We start from the raw sequence: 24,485 nt of genomic DNA, 5'->3' as shown, positions 1-24,485 counted from the left end.
GAAATCTCTCTCTCTCCCTCTCTCTCTCTGTCTCTCTCTCTTTCTTCCTCTATCTCTCTTTGTTAAAATTTAATAGTGCTCCGTGCCTGTTTTCAAATTTAATAACATTTCTACCCCAAGTACGCTATGGACAGCTACAAATCATTACACTAGAAATATTATTATCGCGGCCAAGAGATTATTCTTTGTGGCTCTCTTAATGATATCGATTTATTGTGCTCGATTATACTTCATTTTGGCATTTGGAAGTGAACGCGTTGCCTCGATGTATCACACTCAATAAATGCTGAATTGAAGCAGCAAAATTTTACGAGCGAAATGATTAAAATATTCGATTGCGTCAGGAAATAAAAAATTAAGTACGCGTAATATTTAAATACGTTTAAATATATTTCGATCGATTAAATAGGTCTCGGACATCGCGGGTCTCTTTCAATCGATCAAATTCTCGACAATTAAATACCATTTTACATCATACGGTAAATTCATTCCAGTTCTGTATCGTACAGGACGGTGTTTAAACAGCTATGCGACAGTTAAACAGCGTTCTACCTTGTTAACAATATTCATTAGCCCATAGTCCGCATTATCGGTCACGCGTACATAGTTGATGCCTCGTTTAATTAATACGCTTTCGTCGAAAAGTACACGCGATAATAAATATTGACGTAAACCCTGATACCGCGTTGAGGTAAATAGCGATACAATCGGATTAAATTATACAGATAGATGTTCTCTCACACCGGTTTTCGCTGTAAAAGTGTATTTTACATGTTAATTACAAAAATAATTTAATTACTTCGTCAACGATTTGATGTCCTGATCGAAGCTGTTAACGATATTTACAATTGATTCACCGTAAATGTTTTTCTAGATGTGTAATTATCTTCCGTTCAATTTGTCCGGAATATTAATTCGAGCGTAATTTTTCCTATATCTTTTTACGATATTGGATCGGATATTCGTTTCGCAGCTCGTAAGAACTTACAATTCTTCATTTAACACATCTTTCTTTTTCCTCTCGTTCTTCTCGAACTCCCATTCTCTTTGCTAAGAGAGATTATATCTTTAATATTTTCTACAAAAGCGCTTTTATTGCCCTCAATTTCGGCCGTCGATATCGTCCCCTCGCCGCAGTGCAGATTACAAAGAGTAATGAAACATCCAGAATAATGAAACGGAATAAAAAAAAAAGTTCTTCGGGCACATAAAGGGAACACCCGCTCTTTCATATTTCTTACAAAAGCTCACGAATTTAGTTTTTTTCCGGCGGTGTAAGCTATATGTGAAACGGTGGGGAAAAGATATTACGCGAGGGACCATCGACAGCCAGTCAGCCAGTCAGCCAGCCAGCCAGCCAGACAACCAGTCAGCGAACGATGTATCCGATGAAAAAAATTCGTGCAAATTTTTCCCCTTTCAACGCGAACGTACGTCCGTACGTGTGTCGCGACAAGGAAATAATGGGGAACTATACGAGAGTACGAGCTCGGCCGGCCGACCGCGCGTCAGCGGAGGCTCGCGAAAATTGTTTTTGCCTCTTTGCGTTACCGAGTCAATTTTTCACGGGAACGCGCCACTTTAAAGTTCGGGAGGCGTTAGGCGTTATGAATGAACGCTCGCAAATGAGACGCGGCTGGGGATAGAAATAATATACCCGCATCTACGGTCGACCGCCTGACCCACATGTCTCTTTCCACGATGTAGAATTGTAGAGAGCAGACGCGTGCTAAAATCGACGCCAATAGCGAGATAATAATCGAGGTAATAATTAAGGACTTTTTTTTCTCGGGCGGCGACACGTGCGTGGGCGGAGATCACAAAAGCAGCGCCTATAACTTGTATTTACAGCCGGTTAAGTTGCGAAAAAAATGAAATTTTTTATAGAACGGAACAATGCACTTGCCTGATTATAATGCACATACCATTCTCAGCGCGACGACAAATTCATCTGTTATCAGTGCCGACGCGGCGATGCGGACGTGGCGACTTAAAAGCAGCGCGCGTATAGAATTGTCTCATGCAGAAAAGATCAGCGCTCAAGGGTTTACTATCCAGCTGGAGCGTACTTGGGCATGTAAATTTCACGTACGGGCACTCGGTTGTGTAAAGAGGGAGGGAAGGAGAGAAGAAGAGCGCATAAATAAAAGCGCTCTAAGCGAAATACGACGCTCGCGTGAATAGCCAAGTCATCCCGAGAAGCTTAATCGCGGTGTTTTACATCAAGAACGCTCGACAGCTTTAATGGCAGCGATACCATCCTCCCCGATCGTCCGTGTAACGAAATAATGTCGCAGATAATTAGATTTTCGCGAGTTATTAACGGCGACGAGAGGCGTAAGACGGCTTTGTGGCAGGCGTGTTAAGGGCGCTATGAATATTAAGCGAGATTGCAAATCTTTGTGAAATTCTGCAATTTCCGGCGCTTTGATGATTACCGGACGAGCGCTTGTCGCCGCTGGAAAATCGCCGAATAATGACTTGATCGTCGAAGAGGAGCGCGTAAACGCGCGCGGTTGCCGATTATACGCGCTCGTAATCTCGTATGCATAATTAACCGGTTGCCTCGCTAATAATACGGCGATTCTTCGTCAAGATTGAAGGATATCTTAAAAACGTGATCGCGTTTGCGCGTGGAACGAACGAGATTGTGCCAATGACGCGCTCAGTGCGACGTTGAAAAATCCGTTGCAACAGTTTTATGCAAAAGTTCGCTAACTCCGGGAACACCGAGACACTCACCCAAGTTTTCCCTCGTTCGCTCGCAAAACTACCATATTTGGGTTAGCGACTCTTCCCGGCGGCGGTATATTCCCCGTGAGTTATTTATAAACTGTCTTCAGAAAATATTTCTTATATTTTTTAGCGTATCATCAAAATCTCAGTGCGATGGAATGATGTTGGTACGATTTAATAGTCCTGTCAAGAAAATGTCCTTAAATATTTTTTTTCATCCGATAGTTAAATGACATTTCAATATACCTACGTGACGCTGTGATAAAGAATACTCCAAGTTTTCTACTCTTGCTCTTCTCTAATAGGCTATATAAATTAAATCCGTATAAATTTCAATTCTTCATTTTTCTTTATATCTCACGGAAATTTTTTTAACCGCCATTCCCATTTAGTCCCGTTGAAAAATAAAATTTATTCCTACGTACATGTATAATATATGTATAAATTGAAGTGTCAATGTATGCCGATTTATCTAACTTCCTTTTTATTCGTCTCATCCTTTCTAGATCCGATCTCCTGGGCAAAGGTTGAAGAGAAACCGCAAAACTGCATTCACGAGGGTGTCTCGAGGAAACTCGGTGAGGAATGGAAACAGAACGACTGTATCACTTGCATCTGCAACGAGGACGGAATCGCGTCCTGCCAAACGACCATGTGCAAGTCCTGCGAGAACGCGATACCACCTGATCCGGGCGAATGCTGCCCTCACTGCCCACAGCTGACGAATAGCACCTTCGATCACCGTCCTGACGAGTCCTGCAAGATGTCCCTGGACGATTGCAAGATGAAATGCTACCACGGCTTCCGAACGGATAAGAATAACTGCCCGATCTGCGAGTGCGCCGATGACTTGGTAAGGGTTAAGAGTATGGAAAAATTGCCGATAATTTTGAGCAAATTTAAAAGTAGCAAGTAGCTGTTAGGCCATGTTACTTAACGTTGAAGATATAATACAAATAGGAAACACAAAACTACAAAGAATTGCGTTAAAACAATTACTGCACCTACTTTTATATTTAATCAACATTTTAATTTGAAAAATCGAATAAATTTGGAAATAATTTTCGAATTAATAGACTGTAGACTTGTAATATCCAACATATTACAATGCAAACACAAAACTATGCAATCTAGAATACGATATGACGAACAAGAACTGCTCCGGGTTAGCTGACGATTACCTACGATAAGAATGCAATCTCCCGCGTAGTATCTGCTCGTCCACCACGAAACGTTCTCTATCAACCTTAGCTAAATGCAACCGTCTGCAACAACGTCCGCCGCGCGGATTTTCAGTCGTGATCTAGCTAAGGTAAAGACACAGTTTCCCTTATCTCTGAAACGCGCGCGTACCTGCAGCTGAAGACGTTTTCTTCTCGGAATCTTCACGCGCGAAGCGAACTTGGCGAATAAGAGGAATTCCGGTGGTTTCCTCTCAGCAACGCTACTCCCGGCTTCTATCTCGCGAACTGACGACTCTCGTCTTCTCCAGGAGGTCGACCTCGCGCCGGATGTGCTACCGGAAGATTACAAAGTTTGCCCGGAACTGCCGCACTGCGGGCTCAACTGCGACCTCGTCAAGGACGAGGACGGTTGCCCGGTGTGCGCCTGTCAGACGCCGAATGTCACCGCCCTGGACACCACGGACGACAAAAGAATCTGCCCCGAGGTCAAGTGCGACCTTCACTGCGAACTCGTCATGGACGAGAACGACTGCACCTTCTGCGAGTGCAAGCCGCCCACTGCCGGCTGTCCGCCGCTCGTCGGATGCAGGAAGAGGTGCAATTTCGGTTATAAGACGAACAAGCGCGGCTGTCCCGTAAGTACAACGATCGGAACTCCGTTATACTATTTCACGAGAGGTATAAATAAAAATAGAAGAATATCAGAATAAAAAACTGCACCTTTTGAAATATCCTACGGCAATAAACGAACTTATTTTAATTGGACACTGATGGATTTCTCCTTGCAGATATGCCGCTGTCGAGCTTCGTGCATGGACCATTTGAACGAGACGCATCCGGAGGGATCGACTTGGCATCCAAACAGCTGCACCACATGCACTTGCGAGTCCGGTGGGCGACTTAATTGTAAAGAAACCATCTGTTCGGTGGCCTGCAGTAATCCGCTGCCACCGAAACTGGGCACTTGTTGCCCCATATGCCCAATTACAGTGAGTTTTATGTATAACGTATTTTTTTAAAACCCATACTTATCATTAGTACCACATTATACGATATATTAATTATACGTATTTTGACAAAGTAACTTGTTTTTTCAACTATGTATATCGGAAATATTTGCGAACGCTTGAGTTGCTCGAATCGCGAAAAATAGTATTATTAACAAACTTATCGAAAGAAAAAGCAATCTAAGAGTTACCATTATCACGTTTGTTCCAGACGATCAAGGAGAACGATATGATTAATCAGATTACCAGCCGGGGCTGGGGCACAGTGCCGATTACGTTAATCGTCGTACTCGCGCTACTGTGTCTGCTACTGATAATCCATATCGTGCGCAGCCGATTTCGCGGCCGTCTGTCACCTTCGGAAGCGTCGTATGCATCGTATCCACCACAATATTACAAGTGTGTGCCCGTGTACGATACCCCCGTACATCGGAACGAGAAGATCGTACCTTTGTAAAAGACTGTTAGTGTGATCCCCAAAGAGAGCGCGCGTTTGTCGACGAGCAATGTGCAAAAGCAACTTTTCAGTTTGCCAAGACTGTTTTATATACGATCGTCAATGAGATTTCGCGAAACTTACAAGACGATCATGATTACATTGATTACGTAACGTCAATCGTTAACTCTTAAATAAATCTTTTATTTAAGAGTGTAAATTCAGATTGATTATTTATGGACAGAAAAATCTGGCAAAATATTTTGTATCGTATAAAAAATTATAGAAATTTTTCAAAAATTTTTCAAAAATTATTTAAAGTTTATTAAGAATCAGAATTATATTAAATCTTTCTTATTCTTATTCTTATGAATGAAAAAGATTCCTTTAAGAGTTAATAGCAGCGGATGATCTGCAACTCATCGATAATCTTACAAGGAAAATTCATTGCCAGACATACGCACATGAAACTGCTAACATCTCGCTAATTCGACGTCGAAGCGAATACCGACACGAGCGGAGAAGGTTGTGGAATGTTGCGCACGATACTGTGTAAGAATGTCTCTCTTTGGGTGCGGCTGAAAATACTTGGAGTAGATTCAGTATTATTTGTAAGCGGCAGTGAGTGTTATAAACTTTGGAAGGGAGAATGAGAAAAAGAGAAGCAAGAGAGAACCAATTCGCACCAACCTCGTACTATGTTTGCCGAATCTTCTTGAATCCCTTAACTTAATATGACACATTGCGTAACTTGTAAATTATAACATAATTAAAAGCGTAGTGTAATTACGATTAATTAAGATATAAAATATAAGAATAAATGTATTAATGTTAACCCATCGTAGGACTCTAACTTAAATGAAAAATCATAAAAGAGACAGGTCTACACCATAGTATTAGTTTCCTTGATCTCTGGACCATCATTATTATCTCGTATTATATTAGTGAATGTTTGTACGAAGTAAAAAGTATTCATTTTTTGCATGGATATTCTCAAGTTCGGAGCGATTTGAAGTGATTATTGAATATATCTTATCAAGTGAAAAGATATTTTTTCTATTAGTTTTTTTTATTCTTATCTATTATTAAAAATTCTCGTTCGACGCTATTTCATTTTTCATATGTTTCTCCAAAATTGTATATTTTTGTCTTTTTAGCTACTAATTCGCAATTTATCTAAAGTTTATTTAAATCGCCTTGCCGCGGTGAGAACAAGTTTATAGACTTAATCGTAGATTAGCTGTTAACAACTGTGTTATTAGACTGTTCCTATATTATACGTTTTTATTTTATTAATATAAATTCTCGTTCTTACTCGTCGCGAGTACAACGTTTAATATTTATATTTGACGAGAATTCCTGATTCAGTTGTCATAGAGATGAAGCAATCGCACCCGCGACCGTACCACGCGAAGGGAGAAGGAAGGGACATGTACATATACCATAAAAGTCTAGATTAAGGTGAAATTGAAATGACACGAGACCCCTCGGTTTCTTCGAAACTCTGTCGCAGTACGATCAACCGATTTTAAGATTTACATTCGGCGCGATGCAAGCAATAAATATCCCAGTGCGCGGATCGCGGATAACGTTACATAATACATAAATACATGATTACGTTCAGTAAATTCTCGGTTGCTTGTACATACACGCCTGGACATTCATTCTCCGGCAGCTTGCGAATTCTCGGGTGGTAAACCCGAATTATATTTTCGGATGCTAACGGCACGCTTAAATAGACGCATCTCTCCTGTTCGCACATATTTCACGCTGCGGTGGAGCGTGCGACAACAATGATCGATGATAAGATCGCGCAAGATAGCGCTTGATAGAAACGCTTGTGAATGCGTATAAACAGAGATAAAGAAAAGAAGGACGGAAATAAGGAAACAAATTCGAGAGATAAAAACGAATAGAAAATATAAGAGCTAAAATGAGAATGACATAAATGTGATTAAAACTCGAGAATTATATCAAAGGAGAGAAGTTACTTCGAACTCGAACGACGTCTTTTTGCACAGCCGAACAATTGATTCCTCGCCACCGCTAATGAACCATACATATCCATGTGCTTACACAAACGCACGTAGCTTACCCTCTTCTTCCTCTCCCTAATTAAAACACATACATATATTTTTTCAATGTGACTTGTCCTATATATTGTATCTTGTATGTATAACCGTATAGCCTATATATTAGATTTATTTATACATACACGTGTAATCGTGTAAAACACGTGCGCGCATACCATACGTTTATTGTCTATAAACTGCAGGCTGTATTTCGCACGTGTGTATGTACTTGAGAGACAATATGTACGTAGTATATCTATGAGACAGACCCGGATAGCGTATTTATATATCTGTAAGAATTATTTCTTTCATTGTTATCGTACGCAGGATGTTAACAATAATAATAACGTCGAGAGTAACAATAACAATTAATGATAACAATAGTAGTAATAATTTAGCACCACACGCAGTCAGTTCTTGGCGATGATCCCAAGCGGACAATGCATACAATAAAATTTGTGATAAACGGGAATTGGACATTCGTCTGTGCTTTGCAAAGAAGAAAAAAAAGAAAAAGATTCGTAATCTTCTCGAAAAATTTTATAACGTATACGCGCCCACAGAATATGTGATCTAGTATTGCGACGCCGGTCCAACGTTATTCGAATTTATCCCTGACTTCCAGTTTCGACCCTCCGGGGAGGTAAATGACGCCATTTAATCAATCGTGCCGGGAAGGAGCGGATTAAACGTGGCTTGCTTTTTTGTCGAGCACGTGGGACAAAAAGACGAGGCAAATCGCGGTCGTTTGCGGCGAAAAATTATGAGGAACATAAATGTCACGTTTGACGTCGATCGATTCCATTGGTATAAAATCTGCCAGTTAAACGAATTGAAATTTCAAATTATTTATATCATTGTTATTCGTATCATTAAAAAACAAAGGTAAAATGTCCTTCATAAAAATTGAAATACGTCATATTTATATAGAAAATTTTTATCTTAAGACATCACACGAATGTACGATGGGGAACATATTTTATATCCCGTGCTAGATATCCAATTGTTCGCATAAAAGATAACGAAGCCTAATGCATAGGGTGTCCTGAACAAGATATACAGAATAATTATTAAAAAATGCAGATAATTTTACTTATTTTGACAGAGAAAATACAATTTGTTCTTAAGTCAAAAATTAATTTTATTTTTGCAAAAATTTAAACCGACTCTTTATTTCCTTGAATTTTTTGGTATTGAATATTTCAAATACGCGATACGATCAGATCTTGAGAATATTTATTATTACAAAATGTATCGATACTTCGGAGATTTGATTTTTTCGATTAAGGAAAATGATAAAAAAACTAAAGTTATTCGCGTATGTTTCTTCGTGATTACATCCTCCAGGAGGACATCAGGATCATTATCGCTACGACGTAAAGAATAGATGAAATGACTAACAGTTTTTTTTAATCGAACGTTATGACCGGTTTTTGAATGCAGTTACGAACAAATCGAGTAGTTGTACTTGTGCGCTCTTTGTACAAATACCCCGTAACGTGATCATATCAATGTAACTTAGATTTACTTATAACATATACGTACATTATACAGCTATATATACTGGACGCGCAATGTTAAGAAACAGCTCTTGTATGTTAAATAAACCGAGATTAAATAAAATTGTTGATTATGTGATGTTGTGATCGGAAATTTGATGCAAAACAGGAAACTTTCGTCATCATCTTTCCTTTTTTTTCTGTGGACGCATTGGAATTATGTATACATTGCCGTATCACCAATAAAAATAAATATAATACGGCTTTCTTATCAAATATATTTCATTTATTTATCCATTTCTAATTTTATAAAAAGCTACCGCAAGATCTGTCCACATTAAAAAAGAAAATATTAAATTACAAGTTGCTGATGAAATAATATTAAAATCAATCAAAAAAAATGTTTTTGACTCACCAACTTGATGCGCAACGGACGGAGGTATGCAGCCACGTAGCTACGATGATAACTGTAACATACAAACATAAGATTCAAATTTAAAAACTGCTCAAAATAATCAACATTTTAAAAGATAATTTTTACGCCTCTCTAATTTGTCTTTTAATGAGATATTTAGCAATAATTAGTTATTTACCGAAAAAGATTTTTACAAGAATAAAATTTTGAATAATTTCTCTTTTTGTAATTATTTCTAATTTATCGAGATAACAATTCGAATAAATAAAAAAGAACTATTAATTTTTATCAGATACAAGGGATGATACTCACCCCAAGGTTGCTCCGGCGATGCTCGATGCCTCTCCTAGGCCTCCTCCTCCTCTCAGGACGTCAGGCCTCCTCCTTCTCCTCCCGCCGCACAGGACACTCGCGGGAAACACTCGCGGATAATAAATTACAATCGCGCGCGGACTAATTTCAGTAAACGTCTTTCTCGCGCGATACTGTACGGCACTCCCGTTTAAAAAAGTCCTTTACAATTAGTCCGATTACTTGAACGGCACTCCCGAAGCAAACGCGACGAACCGGCTGCGGTTCGTTCATTCAATTAAATCGGCGGACGAGGGTACGTTAGCTTCCCCGTCTGGATTTTTATCCAAACAGAACAATAGAGTTTTGCTTGGGTAAAATCCTCGTACTGGGTACTGGGCCTTATTCCCACCTCGCCAAGGTCGTACCCATGGGAAGGAAGTACTTTATCGAGCACGTAATTAATACATATATGCTTTGCACAACGAGGATGAGTCGCGATTACGCGGCACGAAATACACAAAAATAAGAAATATTCATGCGTTGTATGTTAATTGTATCACTGCGTGCTATTATTTGAATCACGATACGATTTCACGTTGTCACTCGGCCCTCTTTCCGCTCTTCGAAAAGAATCTGGGATATTCGCACGACAATTCCGCGACAGCACACAGCACGTTCAAAGCACGACACGATTCGAGATATGCTGATGCGTAAATGAATGCCATGCACATTCGATAGTCGATAGTCCAGGCATATGGCGGCTCGGGGCGGGACGAGCGATTATCGCCCGCGAATATCACAATAAAAATGCAAATCACTCACAACTCACAATTGCCGTACCAGGATACCTTCGCCTCGACATCTTCGTCTCAAGCGAGCGATTCGATTCGCGCGACACTTGATACACTTGATCTTGATGCAAGATGCAAATTATTGAGCGCGTCGTCGATTATTTCCGCGAAACGAGAAGCAGGAATGCCAATCGCGCGAACGAGCGTGCGTTCCGAATACCAGCACCCTGCACGGCACGGAGCACGGAGCACGGCAACGCGCGCGGAGCACAAACACTTCACCTTGTCCGAAATTCATCGGGAGGAATGATTGAGTAACATATCCGCGAAAACAAAGTAGCAAGGCCGTCTCGCCGATGGAAACAATCGTCCGCGCGCCGACTTTGAACGTACGCTGCTCCGAAATTCGCGGATTCATTCAACGGTCGCGGCATCGTGACGACGTTAGCGCCGAGTGCCGAGTGCTGCGTACCGCGTCGGCGCGCGGCGGCGAGCGGCGAGAGTGGCCGAACGTGATTCGGCCGGATTCGGGGGCTTCCGGCTCGCCGCTCGACTTGCCGCGTGGCGCGCGCGCGCAAGTAATACGTTACTCGTTGAACGTTGGTACGAGTCGCGGCGCGGCGAGACGTTGTCGCTCGTGTATAACTAATTTCTTTCTCGTGAACGAAAAGAAATCCTCCGGTTACAAAGTGTGAGTGTGTGTGTGTGCGTGTGCGTGTGCGTTGCAAGCTGGCTGAATGTACGCCGAATATTCTGTATTCTGTTCCTTCTCGTGTCGACTGCAACGTCTGCAACGTCTGCAAGTGCAACGAGTGGGATGGCCGAAAGGACGCCCGTACGTATCACACTCCCGTTCTTCCCGGCTGTGATTTGACCGTGACGGGTCTCCTACAATGTGCCGTGATCGGTAAGTGAATTTTGCATGAGAGACAAATGATTCGAAGCGCGATACATCCGAATCTTTAATAGAATCCTTGTCCCGCGTGTCGCAGTGAGACGATAACCTCGGAATTCGTGTCGTGTCTCTTGCCTCCGTTCCGAATGAGTGAATCGCGTGGAAAGACGCTTCGGTGAATAGCTCGAATCTCTCATTGAGCACGGGAATTAATTATCTATTGAGTAATTAAACATAAGACGTCTAAAAGACATCTTGTAGATGTCGTACGAAAAGATGGCTAAATGACGTCTTATGTCCCGATTTTAGACATTGTTTTTTTCTGTCTGGGAAATGTGAAAGTGAAAGAAGAGAAAAAGAGAGAGAGGGAGAGAGGGCTATTAATATTTATCAATACATGTAAGATATAAATATTAAACTGATCCTTAACCAATTACAATCGAGAATCCTCGAGAACGTATAGACCGCCATTGTAAAACCTCGATGATGATTGAGAGGCTATTCCGGTCTTTTTCGTGGGACCGTAAGTACGTCGAAAGCTCCTGTACGCTAACGCCAGTATATCCATTTTCGAAATTGATACTACACGTAGCCACGTTCATTTTCCGCGACCCTGCCAATAAAACATTCTGGTGCGCATTCGCACTACATCTGCAAATGTATTGGTGTTATACTGGTGTTGATATAACACTATACATTTGCAGATGTAGCACGGACGGACGCGCATCAAAATAATATGTTTTTATCGACGATAAAAGGCCGGGATGGCCTCTCTCAGGCTCCAGGCTTCTCTGACTGTACATTATACAAATAAAGTACTCATTGAAGGTACCTACTATTTCGATTGTTAATACGTTTTTAATATTTTCTCTCATGTTTTTTGAACAGAACACAAAGAACTGTTTAATATCTAGGTCGGTATTCATAGTCAAATCTTATTACGCGTATATTTCCATGTATGTAACAGTTATAAAAAAGACTTAAGGAAATGTAATTTTGGAAAAGAACTTGGAACTACTCCAAATTTACTTAAAAAAAATTGAGGTTTAAAGAAAATGCGCAATGTTTGGCGGAATATGTATTTTACATATAGCATCTATAATATATTTGTGTGTATATATATATATTTATAATTATATAGCTTTGTGTGTATTTCTTATAAAATAAAGTAAGGAAGAAACATCACTCGCGTACGATTTATGTGTATATGTTGCGTGTGCGTAGTGTGCATATACATGCGTGTTTGTTGTGTACATATGTATGTGTGAACGCAGGTCTATTTATTAAAAACCAGTAATCCACAATACATTGTTATTTTTTAGCAATATATACATTACATACATAATCCGTATAATATCTATATACAATTGTGGAAAAAGAAAAGTAGGCAGCACAATTTTTCTCAGCTGCGTTACACGTTAATTGCTTTTTCTTTGTCACTTTTCACGATACGTCACCGTAATCTGTCAGAAGTCATTATAGACAAATTCTGTGAGTTTATCGCAATAATTTACAATACATAATATGCCATAATATGTCGTCGTACACAACGTCAAAAAATATCGTACACCTAACAAAATAAGCATCTTTCTTACATTCACGGGTTGTTTTCACTCGCATACCCGAAATTTTATAAAAAATACAAGATATTAAATTAAAACAAATTAAGAAATACCGTGAAATGGTATTCGATCCTCGAAATTAGAGATTGATATTTCACAATGAATTAATTATTATATAGTTCCTATTTTAAGAAAACGATTAATCTGCACTGGTGCAAGAAGGAAGTATATTACAAAAAATTAACTTTACTTATTACTAAAATTCTTACAATTATGTCTTGAAGTCTTTGGATTCACAAGCATATAAAAATTTAATTTTTGGGAGGGGGGAGTTAGTTTGAATATGTGAATAAACTAAATAGTGGTATTTACGTGAGAAAAATTTTGGTACGAAAAGCTAGGTCACACTTTGAAGAAAAATGCGCGAAATAAAACCAGACATATATATTCTCGTCTTTTCATTGATTAGGTTTGCTCGTTCCATGGCTTTGTGATATAGCACTCGGTTGCATTTAGAAATTTGCACGCATAACATGATCTCGTTATATAGATTATTTTCATTCGAAAAGACATATTTAGAGCTGATATTAAAAGTGGAAAACGACGACAGATTAATATAAACATCGATTTATATTCCATTTCATAGTTGTGATTTTATGATTACTATGTCATATGCAGTTATATATTAACATTGTTATTAATATTAATAACAATATTAATATTATAAAACTATTAATAATTAATTGATATTAATTAACAAGAATTAATTAATAAAAATTTAACCTCGTATCTGACATATGTTTGATATAAGTTATCTATCTTTTTTTATCTTGTTTTATTCAATGGACATATAAATTGCTTGAAAAGATCACCAAAAGAGCCATCGTACATCTTACCATCTTTTAAAATCGTTTCAAGCGTATCAGCTCATAAATTCTTCGAGTTATAGAATTAAAAAAATTTGTTTTTGTTCAAATGTTTATAAACATTTAAATGTTTAAACGTCAATATATGTATATCGTTCACATAATGCGTGTAAAAAAAGATTCGATATCTTTTTAAATAAACATGTTTCAGGCAAAAAGTTACAAACAATTGTGTCGTCTGCTTTATGAAACAATTATTTCGCCACACGGACATGCTGTTCTTTATTGCGTACGATTGGAATCGAGACGAAAGAAAAAACGGAGAGATCAGGCGAAGGCGTGTATACGTGTCACCACGTCGTCGGTCTGGCCGTGAAGACCTTGATTACTTCGGTCATCCTCGTAATCTGTTAGTCACATGGAAGGTGGTGGTAGCATGATCTCGTAACCGGCCGGCACGCTCTGCTGATGATGATGATGATGATGATGGGAGCTAGACATCATCTGATGGTGGGTCTGTTGATAATACTGGTGGTGCATACTGGAATGGCTGGAGTAATAAACCGAGCTCTGCTCCACGTCTTTACCTTACGGATTTAGAATATAAAAAATTAGAATAATAAAAATCCAAAATAGGATAATTTGAATAATACAAATCCGTACGTAATAACATTCCGTCAACCACTGATATTTTGCAAAATCGTAATATAATTTTCTTTTATATACAACTAGACATACTATGGATTATGTAAAGTTAAAAAATTCGGAATTAAGAAGTTAAGTTTTATAAATATGTCTTAAATTGATATTACATAATATAAAGTTAAATTGAAAATACATAAGCACATGAATTCTTATATGTATAAGCATTCGAGAAGATTGCCCATCTGTTATTCTTTGAATGTTTAATAATTTACCTGTGTCATACACACCGCGTCCATAACACAAAGTCTTAACATCGTTCATAGGACTCAATCCGCCATTATGAGGATGCGCGGTATGAACAGATGCCGGGGTAACGGGAGTGGCATAGCCATGATGAGGACCCATGGGACTCATGCCCATCGGACTGCATGGATTCATAGTGACCGGCGACATACCCATAGTTGACAGAGGTGACATTGCGAGGTTCGGACTATCGGAATCAATGCTCTGCAAAGATTGAATGCTGCCGCCGTTGCTCACCGAACTGCTAATTGTGCTGTTGGTTGTGCCTTGACAATTCAGTGGTAACATGTCCCTGTAAGTAAATTTATATAGTTTTATGATGTTGTAAGATAATCGATAAATCGATTGAAAAGAATATTTTTTTTTGCATATACATTTACATGTACATATAATTTCTTGGCCAAATAAATCTATCTTGATAAATTCCATACAAATGTCTAAATTAATGTCAGATTAATATTTAAATATCCAATTTAATTGCATAAGTATATTTTTGTTTTTTCACATAGATTAATATAGGAAATATTAAAATCTATATACAAAGCCACAAAGAATTTCTTTATTAATAGCGGGATAATGATTTTTAACACATTAACTAACGTGCCGGTTACCAATAACTGGCGCTATCAAACTCAATAAAAATATATAAAAAATAACATTTATAATTCTGTAAATAGAATTAATATTAAAGTGATAGTCTCTCTCTGAAATAATAATCATACAACGCATTATAATTTTGCGTAACTTAATTATATTATGTAATATTTTATCGAAATGTGGATCTAATAGAACATTTTATTCTGGTATAGACTTAGAGAAAAGCAAATTATCTAGACATCGCATTCAGCATATTAAAATACTTTTGTCTTTAATGAGTCATTTAAAGTTAATGCACCAACAAACGCTTGTTAACGAGGTTTTCAGCAGGGCTAGTAAAAGTCAACGGTCAATAAGGAAAGTTAACTATTTTAGAAACAAAAGAAACTCAAATTTCTCGCCAAAAAAATGGACAGTGTACAATAGCTGTGAAACGACCCTCGTAAAGATGTCCATAAATCTCTTTTTTTATGTCTATATAAAAAAATATCTGGTTGTTCTCACACATGATGCAAATGTGGGCATCATTATCTTAAGAGGGTGTAAAAAATTGGAAAATGAAAAATCATTGACTCTGAGAGCTGAAAAGGGTAGGTATATGTATTAATGCGAAACATATTTTTGTCGCAGCATGCCAAAGCAAAGGTACGACCAAAGTATAACCGGACGGACGAAGAAAGGGTCCAACGATGGTCTACCTTATTCCGCTGGGTATTGTTCGGCAACGACGACGTTGCCGCTGTGGAAATGAACCGCGAAAGCCGCGTACGAGCGCGCGTGTGCGTACGCGCTATACACGATACACGGATCACACGGTGGTCCATGTGTGACCACCACTCCGCCCATGACCATGGTTGCTACACGGTTGCTGGTAACACTCTCCCGCACCCTCGCGTCCTCTGTCTAACGCGAACGTCGGACCGCGCATTTTTATGGTCGCGCCTCAAGGTCCGGATTTAAAGGAATACGCCCTACGTGTACCCCAACGCCCTGCATCTCCGGTCCCTTTCTCCGTCCGGACGAATAAGAGTCTAGACCATGGGATGGATGGAAGAGAGGGACATTTTAGAGGACTTGTTTAGAGCTTGCCGATAATATTTTGAAAAGGCTATTAATGTCGCCTACGTTACGATATAATGGGCGCACGCATAACTGGGAAGACTAATCTTTTCTAGAAATTAGAAATATAATTTCTAAGTGAATTATATACTAGATATTTAGATATACTAGTTTTATAAATGTGTAAATATAAGAGATCATTTGAAATATTATCAACAATTTTGTATTAGCGTGAGTCGACACTTAGAACTCCATATTAAACTGTTCTTATTGTAGATGAACATGAGAGAAAATTGAATCATACAATGATATTTAGAAGATATAATTGTATTTAGCACTATCGATGTCATCGAACATCGCGATGTCAATGTGTTTTCACATCTCTCTTGGTAGCTGCCATATTCTTCGATCTAACGAGGAAGAAGGCGCGTCCTCGTTCTTGCGCGGCACACGCGAAGATAAATCGAGGTAGCGGCGGAGGGCCGGCCGTGGCCTTTATGTAGTAAACTATTGGTAGTGCGAACAGCTCAATGGTGAAACGGGAGATGTAACCGAAGCTGCGTCATAAAACGGTAATGGGGCGTCGCGTTTCCTTTTCCTAGGGCCTTCGGCGAGAGGCAGGAGAACGTTAAGGACGAGAAAAGGGGAGGAAGTTCAACTTGGTCTTCTGCCACCAAGAAAAGAATTGTTTTCTCGAAAGCAAGGGAGAGGAGAGCTGGATGCTACGAGAATCTTATCGAACGTACGATCTCGCTCGAATCTAAAAATCGTTCAGCTTACGGTGAGAAGCGTGGTGAGAAGTGAGACAAGTTATATTGAACACATCTTTTTTTACGTTCAGTTTTCAGTTAGTTTTTGAAATCTTTTCTCAGCAAGCACAAAATTCTTTTTTGCTGAAAAGTATCGTAAAGATTGATGAATGCATTGACTTGTAAATAAATAATTTAAACGGAGAAATTTTACTAATTAACATTGCCTATTTTACATATTCATCATCACAGATCATGCCTAAAATTTTTAAGCCTACCGACTTTGTCTGTTATCTTCTGGAAACCTGAATAAGTAAAAATCACGTATATAAAAAGTCTGCAACATTCTTTTTTTTTTTATCTCAAAAAGCTTGCTTTGGCTGAAAAATATTGCACACAAGTTGCTTGTGTGGAGTAAAAAAAATGAATATGTATGAGTAATGAACACTAGCGAAATCGATTAGAACGGCCGCGGCAACGGCGACGGGCGGGTAGGTTTGACCAGTCGAATATCTCTTGGCGCGGGAGCGATGGCGACGCCATGCATATACGCACGTATCCCTCGCGCGTGAGAGGGACATGGTACGTGGTATGCGTGCTCGCGTGAATTTCTGGCGGTGCGCGCTACACGCAGTTTCTACGTGCGCTCAAAGAAAGGAGCGGACCAGTCACCAGAGAGCGAACAGCGAACGCAGCGTTGTTATGGCTACGACGGAGCCGCGGTCACGGCTCGGTCTCTGGCGGGCCTTCCATTCTGACGGGCTCATTCCGAGGAACCCCGCGTCAATTTCGCTCCTCTCTCATCTCAAAAACGCTTGAGAAATGTGTACGTTTTAGCATTTAAATTACTAAGCTGATTACTAATTAGTTTAGGTCAATTCGTATACATCTTGGGATATGTACCCTGGAAAAACTATTTTTATGAAAAAATTTTCAAGACTTATCTTGTCTTAAATAGTTATCTTTCTACGTACTTAAAAGCGGAATAGCTTCTACATAGATAAGTATACTCTCCGTGAAAATGATTACGAAAAGTAACAGGCAAAATTCGGAAATGACACAACGTATTTACACATATGTGTATTATAGTTCAAACGCGTATTCTTTTATAAATAAAAATTTTTTATTTTTTATGCTTTACCAAATTATATTATTATACACATGTATGTGTGTGGGCGAATAATCTCGTTTAACTTATCTACTATTATTATTTATATAACATTAGGTTATTATTATAATATTATATACGATATTAAATAAACAGAGAGAGAGAGAGAGAGAGAGGGAGGGAGGGAGAGAGAGAGACTTCTTGGCCCGACGGGTTTTATGCATCGCTCCGATAATTTTGCCCTCAATTCCGCGCGTCTTAATCGAGAGATTAAGTCTATGCTGCCTGATCTTATCGTAATTTGCGGCCTCTGTTATGTCAATAAACGGCTGAACACGCGTCCGGCATTATCTAAGCGTGACTCCGTCTACATTTTTTTTTCTACGTCCCTCCCGCTGCTTTTCTCCCGAGTGCGAGTGTATCGTTTACCAATGAACCTCGCACATAACATAACAACCCCAGTGTTACGTAGAGCTGCCAGCACCTTATCCCCCTACACATAATCGTCACAAAGGACGTCAACACGACGCAGACATTAATTAGATAAGCACGCGGATTAGATAATCATCCGAGCGGAAAAGAGAACCGAATAACACTGGCTCTCTGAAGAATGTCTCACGATTATATCATCGCTCGGTTATTATTTCGAGTATACTTTCTGTGGATGCAAAACGAGCATTAAGAATGTTAAACTGAATAATTTAATCTCCTTATTCGAGAGGGGAAAGGTATATATCATTTAACATTTTTTCGAATACAAAATTTATTAATAAATTTCTTTTAATGTTATCTTTATCATGATTTATATGTATGCATCCCCATTAATATAATACTGAAAATAACATAATTTACATAGTTTTCACGGTCATAATTACTTTTATTGCGAAAAACGTTATGGAATTATATTTTTCTCTCAACTGATCCATATAATAGACGAAATTTTTATAATATCAAATTTCTTGAGTTTTGCAAAAGTTATATTTCTTAAGTTATATCGTGACCCCCGGTGCTACTTCTAAATTGCATTATTAGCATATAAAGATTTTAAGTTTTACCCAAAAGACAATCATTTGAAAAGTCAGTCAGCGAAGCAGGTATAAGGTATAAGTAAATGATTTATGCATCCGGAAAATTTGGAAAAGGACACATGTTGGAAACACTTGTTGCATTTCTGAGAAGAATAGGGAGACCCCACGTCAACGCATATGCTCGTGTTCAGACAATGTGAAAAAAAATTCGATATGTTCTTCGTCATTAGTGAAAAATATCGAAAATATCGTGGGAACGTGTAAAAAATAAAAACAAATAGCTCTAAAGAAATAATGAAGATGATTACGTAAAAATAATGCGTCGCTTTGTTTTCAAATTATAAGTATCTGTTAAATAGGTATCTCACCAAACCAAAAAAAAAACACCCGGCAGAAAATTTCATAAAATTATAAGTGCGAAAATGTACAGATTAGAAAACTCTGAAGCTTTATTACGAAAGATGCGAATGACTTATATATAAGCATAAAGATGATTGCTGTACGAGGTTCGGTTAATTCGGTTAATTCTAATTTTTGAAAGAAAAATCTTTTCGGATTAAATAGTTCCATATATAACCACGTATTTGAATATTTGCAATTTAAGTGTTTCAATTTTTGGCATTCTCAAAAAAATTTGTATAAATTTATAAAGAAAATAAAACAAAACTCACGTTCTAGTTTGCGGTGTGCGATCTCGTTGTCGGCGATTCTTGAACCAATTGGACACCTGAGTCAGCGTCAAGCCAGTTTTCTTTGCAAGATTCTTCTTCTCGTCCGGCGTAGGATATCGATTCCTCATATAGCATTCCTTCAAAGCGTTCCTCGATCGTTCCTTGAAGCAGTACACAGTCTCTTCGCCGTCCCAGATCGTTTTCGGCAGCGGATACTTCTTGCGTAGTCGATATTTATCCACGGCGCCCAATGGTCGGCCCCGGATTTTTTCAGCTTCGCGATAATGCGATTTGAACCACATCTGCTGGAGTTCGGGATGTCGACGTGGCGAGAAAGCATGGCTCTCCAGGATCGAGTAAAGCTCGTGATATGCTCCGCGGTAAAAGGCAACGGCGGCACGCGCCATTAGCACGCTCTCTCCTCCGCGCAACAGTTCTCCAGGCGGTAGGGACCAAAGAAATCTGGTACGAAAATAATTTTTTAATAGATATAGAATAACAGTAATTTTGCATAACCTTAGAATTTTGTAAAAAGAACAGAACTTAAAGAAATATTACATATACATAATATTGAAGTAAATAAGTTAAGAATACTTAGGGTCATTATTTCCAACGTCTGTTAACTTCTAATCGGCCGTTAACTTTTCAGAATAGCTAATAGGATTTGGCTATTTCGATCGGTTCGAAACCGAGTTAACGGTCGGTTAGAAGTTATAACAGACGTTGGAAATAGTGGCCCTTAGTAAGTTAAAATACGGTTCCTTTCAGTTACCTGGACAGTTTCTCAATGTCCTGACTTTGCGATAGCGCCTCACACATGCAAGATATCTGCTCGGGTGTGAAGTCATTGGTACTGCTGTTAAGGGAGAGACCGCCGATGTTCCCAATGTTAGTGTTTACGCTGACAGAATTGCAGGAGGAAAGCTCCTGTGAATACTGGGGACTGCCATTCGACGTCGGCGTCAGATTTTGAGGATGATGAGTCAGCCCAAGACCGGACATCGACGATGTGTTGCTGTATTGTGCGGTTGCGTTGCGATGCACGACGCCCATTTGGCTATTGCAGTCGCTGTTCGGTGATGACAGCTGATCCGAACTATCCGACATCCTTGGTTGGTGGCTGCGTTCCTCTCATGAACCCAGGTGTCGGACAGGAGACAGAATTCTGTACTCATTCGCCGATCCCAACCGCGAGAAATTTTCTAAGACGCAATTCTTTTCCGCGATTCCTTTTTCGAAATTCCGAAGTTATAGTTCAACAATCGCACTTATCTTGAATTACAAACTGAATTACTTTATTATAGTCAAATCTTAAATGAAACGTTGACAATTTATCGCCCAACTTGTCTACATCGAACAAGTTCGAAAAATTTCTCTGGAATCTGGGCATAATATATATTTTATTTATTTTATTATATATATTTCATTACAGATGTTTGTCTATCATCCATACATTCTTGCCTCTGGATTTTCTACTGCAAGCAGGATTTTTATCGTGAAATCTTTAGTCTGGAGATTACAGCCAACGTTTTTGCGAGGAATTTACTTTCCCGCTTTTTTCCATTCGGCAAATTGAGATATCGTCGTAGTATCGATATGTCTTATAGATTGACCGGATGAATAACTGATGACGAAAGTAAGCATCCGTTATTCGCACGTTCAAGTCGACGCGACGGTTGTTTAATCACGCGCGTTTCATTCATGTCGATGTCCGATTCCATTCCCATTCATCAAGGCTTACTCCAATAAAGTTGTGACATTTTTTAAGTCACGAGTTAAAAAACTATTCGCAAATTTTACTTTTGAAACAAATTTATTTTTGAATAAATTTTTTCACGTATGATAATTATATATATGAAACAATCATTGTACTTTCACAATACATCCGATGGTCCGTACATTGCACTTCATTGCAGAAGAGTAACCCGAACGCGTAATGATTATTTTTCAATCATTACGATAAACTATTATTTAGTTTTTAATGTAAATTCTTATTTTTATATTTACACTTTGATAGATACAATCCTATAAACGGCAATCATTTTTCCTTTCAATAATTTTAAAAATTTCTTTACGCATACGATTATTTATTTGTCTTTGAAAATCGTGTTTGATTACCGCACTGTAAGCAAATAACTTTGAAGTTGAGTTCCGTCGGTGTTTGAGACTAAGTTTAAACTCTTCGATTTTGACAATGGTTCATAACAAATTATGTAATCATAATGAGATACTTCTCACATCCACATTAATCCTCCGAGAAAGCTCAGTCCTTTCCAAAGATCCCAATTGTTCGTTCATTCGTCATCAGGTGCGAGTTCTGAAAATCCGCTACCTGAACTCTTAATCCTTGTGACTAACCACTACTAACGTTCAACCACCCGCGGCGAAGGCATTGAACCCATCATAGGGAAAGAAGTAGAAATAATCTTCTCGAACACACCACCGCGCGTGTAGTACCGGTGCACTGTGCTGGATCTCGTAGCGACCACCTCTCGTATCGAGTGTCCACAACCACCCCCGTTTCTACTTTCGGAGAACAGTGAGTTTATGTGAAGTAGCCGATAAGCGCGATTGCGCGAGCAAACAACCGATTGCGTAACCGATACCCTCCTCAGGAGGATGCCTTTGACCGGGGCAGACGTTCTCACTGAGTGACCAAGTCACCAAGTTAGTAAGGCGATCACGGTCGTCGCGCGTTCGCGGTGCTGCTGGCGGCAGCCGTTGTCCCGCTGGCTTCCGTCGTTGAATTGTGGTCGTACGGCCGTCTCCGACGACGGTTGTGGTGGTGCTCGGTGGCAATGCTGACGATGCCGATGCCGATGCCGATATCGTCGTTCCCTCTATCTCTCTCTTTCTCTCGCTCTCTTTTTCTCATTCTCCTCTCTTCCCCCATCTCACTCTTCTTCTTTCCTTCTCCCTCCTCGATCTCCTGTTCGTCCTCCTCTTTTATTTCGGCAGCAGAATCGTGCGATGAGCGAGGAACGGCACGGCCACCACCCGGCGATTGGTCGCCGTGCGACGTACCGCTCCATTCCATTGGTGGAACTCGGGGGCGGTGCGATCTTCTACCCCCTACCGACCGCGGGCTTCACCCCGTCCGAGTCGCCGCCGGCCCCGTGACGCTTCCGATTCCTCCGTACACGGTGCTGGATTCTCACCTGGCGACCTCCGCGACAGACCGATTACCTGGATATATCGAATTTCGGCGATTCCTTCCTCGAGTCGGACTCGCGTAATTTCTTTTGTTATGTAACTGAAGTGACGAATTATGGTATTGTGCATCGTCCCCTTGCCCTCATACTCTATTCTTGCTTTATACATATGTTTACTGTCTCATGTTGAGAGAATATCCCTAATAAAATTCCTGTTCTACAGCTACAGTTATATATTCTCGAAAGAATAGTTAAAGATAAATCTATTAAATTGGCGAGAGATTGTTTTTTCTATATTATCTTGCTTATTTTGCAAAATTTAAAAGTTTAAAATAAAAATTCGGAGCGCGTAGATAGCGAAATAAAAATTTGCTTATCACAGATTATATTTTATTTATATCCTTATTGTGCATAGCTTCCAATTTACGACATTCAGCAATTTTTGTGCAATTTTTTCGTGTGGTAGATACTGTTTTCCACTATCACGGAGCTATCGAGGAATCACGAAATACGCGTGTGGCCAATAAACACCGGAAGTGGAACGTATCAACGTTACCGTACACCGTGTTGTGATCCCACGCAACGCTATCGCACCTTGTGTTTGATTAATTTCACAACAACCGGCAATAATCATTCACCCTTCGTCGGTAGATTTGACGAAAGGAAATCTATCATAAATTTGTTTATGGATCATTTATAGACGTCATCACATTTTGGATAATTTATTACAAGTCGCATGCGCGACACGAGATGAATAATAATACATAAATTTCGCAATTTTTGCGCCAAAATTTGTATACCTATAATAGCATAAAAAATATATGTATATAACTTAATACAAAGCATATTAAAACGTAAAAGTTGAAAATATAAAACAATCGTCAAATTATTATCACTATAATATCATCTCAAATTGTACAATTGTTATAATAATTTGTTATACTAATATAGTTGTTTTACTTTAAATTTTAGAATAATATCGACAGACGACGTAACGAGGAAGATATCACTCTTTTTAGAGTGCTTACTTTTCGCGATAAGATTTTCACCCCCTCGCGAAGGTCGCCGGCTCATCTCTGGAGTCGTATTATGATACACATTTCTGCAAATATGATCCAACGACAAACGTAACTTTAGCTGTAGATCGGTCCGAATACGAACTCGTACACGCCCAAGGATCGGTTTCGTTCATTCACGACTATCGCGTATATCGTTTACCGTTACGTGTTTTGTACACATGTATTTCGATCGTTTACCTCCGTTTTATAATTTAAATGAAATCTTACATCACGTGTTATTACTTATTACGCATGAGTTAATTGAATTAACTATTGTCAAGTATATTATTAAAAACACATCGTCGAACAGCATTGCATACTTATATATGTGTATGAAAAAAACTTTTACATATAAAAT

General features: G+C 39.1%; 2 protein-coding genes and 1 long non-coding RNA gene across 6 annotated transcripts in view; 2 read left to right on the top strand and 1 right to left on the bottom strand.

Moving 5' to 3' along the window:
• Positions 1-9,058, top strand: part of Cmpy (crimpy) — a 256,147-nt gene extending 247,089 nt beyond the window's left edge. For all 4 annotated transcript variants that reach the window (XM_071797837.1, XM_071797836.1, XM_071797835.1 and 1 more), the window contains exons 9-12: positions 3,243-3,589; positions 4,229-4,555; positions 4,709-4,909; positions 5,139-9,058. In XM_071797837.1, the coding sequence (XP_071653938.1) occupies positions 3,243-3,589; positions 4,229-4,555; positions 4,709-4,909; positions 5,139-5,384 (1,121 nt within the window). In that variant the 3' untranslated portion in view covers positions 5,385-9,058. The remainder of the gene's footprint in view (positions 1-3,242; positions 3,590-4,228; positions 4,556-4,708; positions 4,910-5,138) is intronic.
• A 622-nt stretch (positions 9,059-9,680) lies between these two features.
• Positions 9,681-18,372, top strand: LOC139825257 (uncharacterized). The gene is made up of 4 exons (XR_011735505.1): positions 9,681-11,341; positions 13,969-14,267; positions 14,726-14,999; positions 15,933-18,372. It is a non-coding gene; the product is annotated as an uncharacterized lncRNA (long non-coding RNA).
• Six4 (homeobox protein six4) lies at positions 14,172-22,912 on the bottom strand. The gene is made up of 4 exons (XM_071797838.1): positions 20,690-22,912; positions 19,918-20,379; positions 14,675-14,997; positions 14,172-14,344 (listed from the first exon to the last, which is right to left on the bottom strand). The coding sequence occupies exons 1-4, from the start codon at positions 21,022-21,024 to the stop codon at positions 14,172-14,174; spliced, it is 1,293 nt and encodes a 430-aa protein (XP_071653939.1). The 5' UTR covers positions 21,025-22,912.
• Positions 22,913-24,485: the final 1,573 nt, after the last annotated feature.

The sequence above is a fragment of the Temnothorax longispinosus genome, chromosome 2 (assembly GCF_030848805.1).
Source record: "Temnothorax longispinosus isolate EJ_2023e chromosome 2, Tlon_JGU_v1, whole genome shotgun sequence".
Taxonomy (NCBI): domain Eukaryota; kingdom Metazoa; phylum Arthropoda; class Insecta; order Hymenoptera; family Formicidae; genus Temnothorax; species Temnothorax longispinosus.
Note: the sequence above shows the minus strand (reverse complement) of the source record. Positions and strands in the feature narration are given on the sequence as shown.

What these genes read in the sequence shown, in the direction of transcription:
- Six4 (XM_071797838.1), bottom strand. Translation starts at nt 21,024, where the DNA reads ATGTCGGATAGTTCGGATCAGCTGTCATCACCGAACAGCGACTGCAAT. An exon ending in CGCACACCGCAAACTAGAAC is followed by an intron (nt 14,998 to 19,917) that starts GTGAGTTTTGTT and finishes ATTTACTTACAG; the next exon opens with GGACATGTTACCACTGAATT. An exon ending in ACGCGGTGTGTATGACACAG is followed by an intron (nt 14,345 to 14,674) that starts GTAAATTATTAA and finishes TAAATCCGTAAG; the next exon opens with GTAAAGACGTGGAGCAGAGC.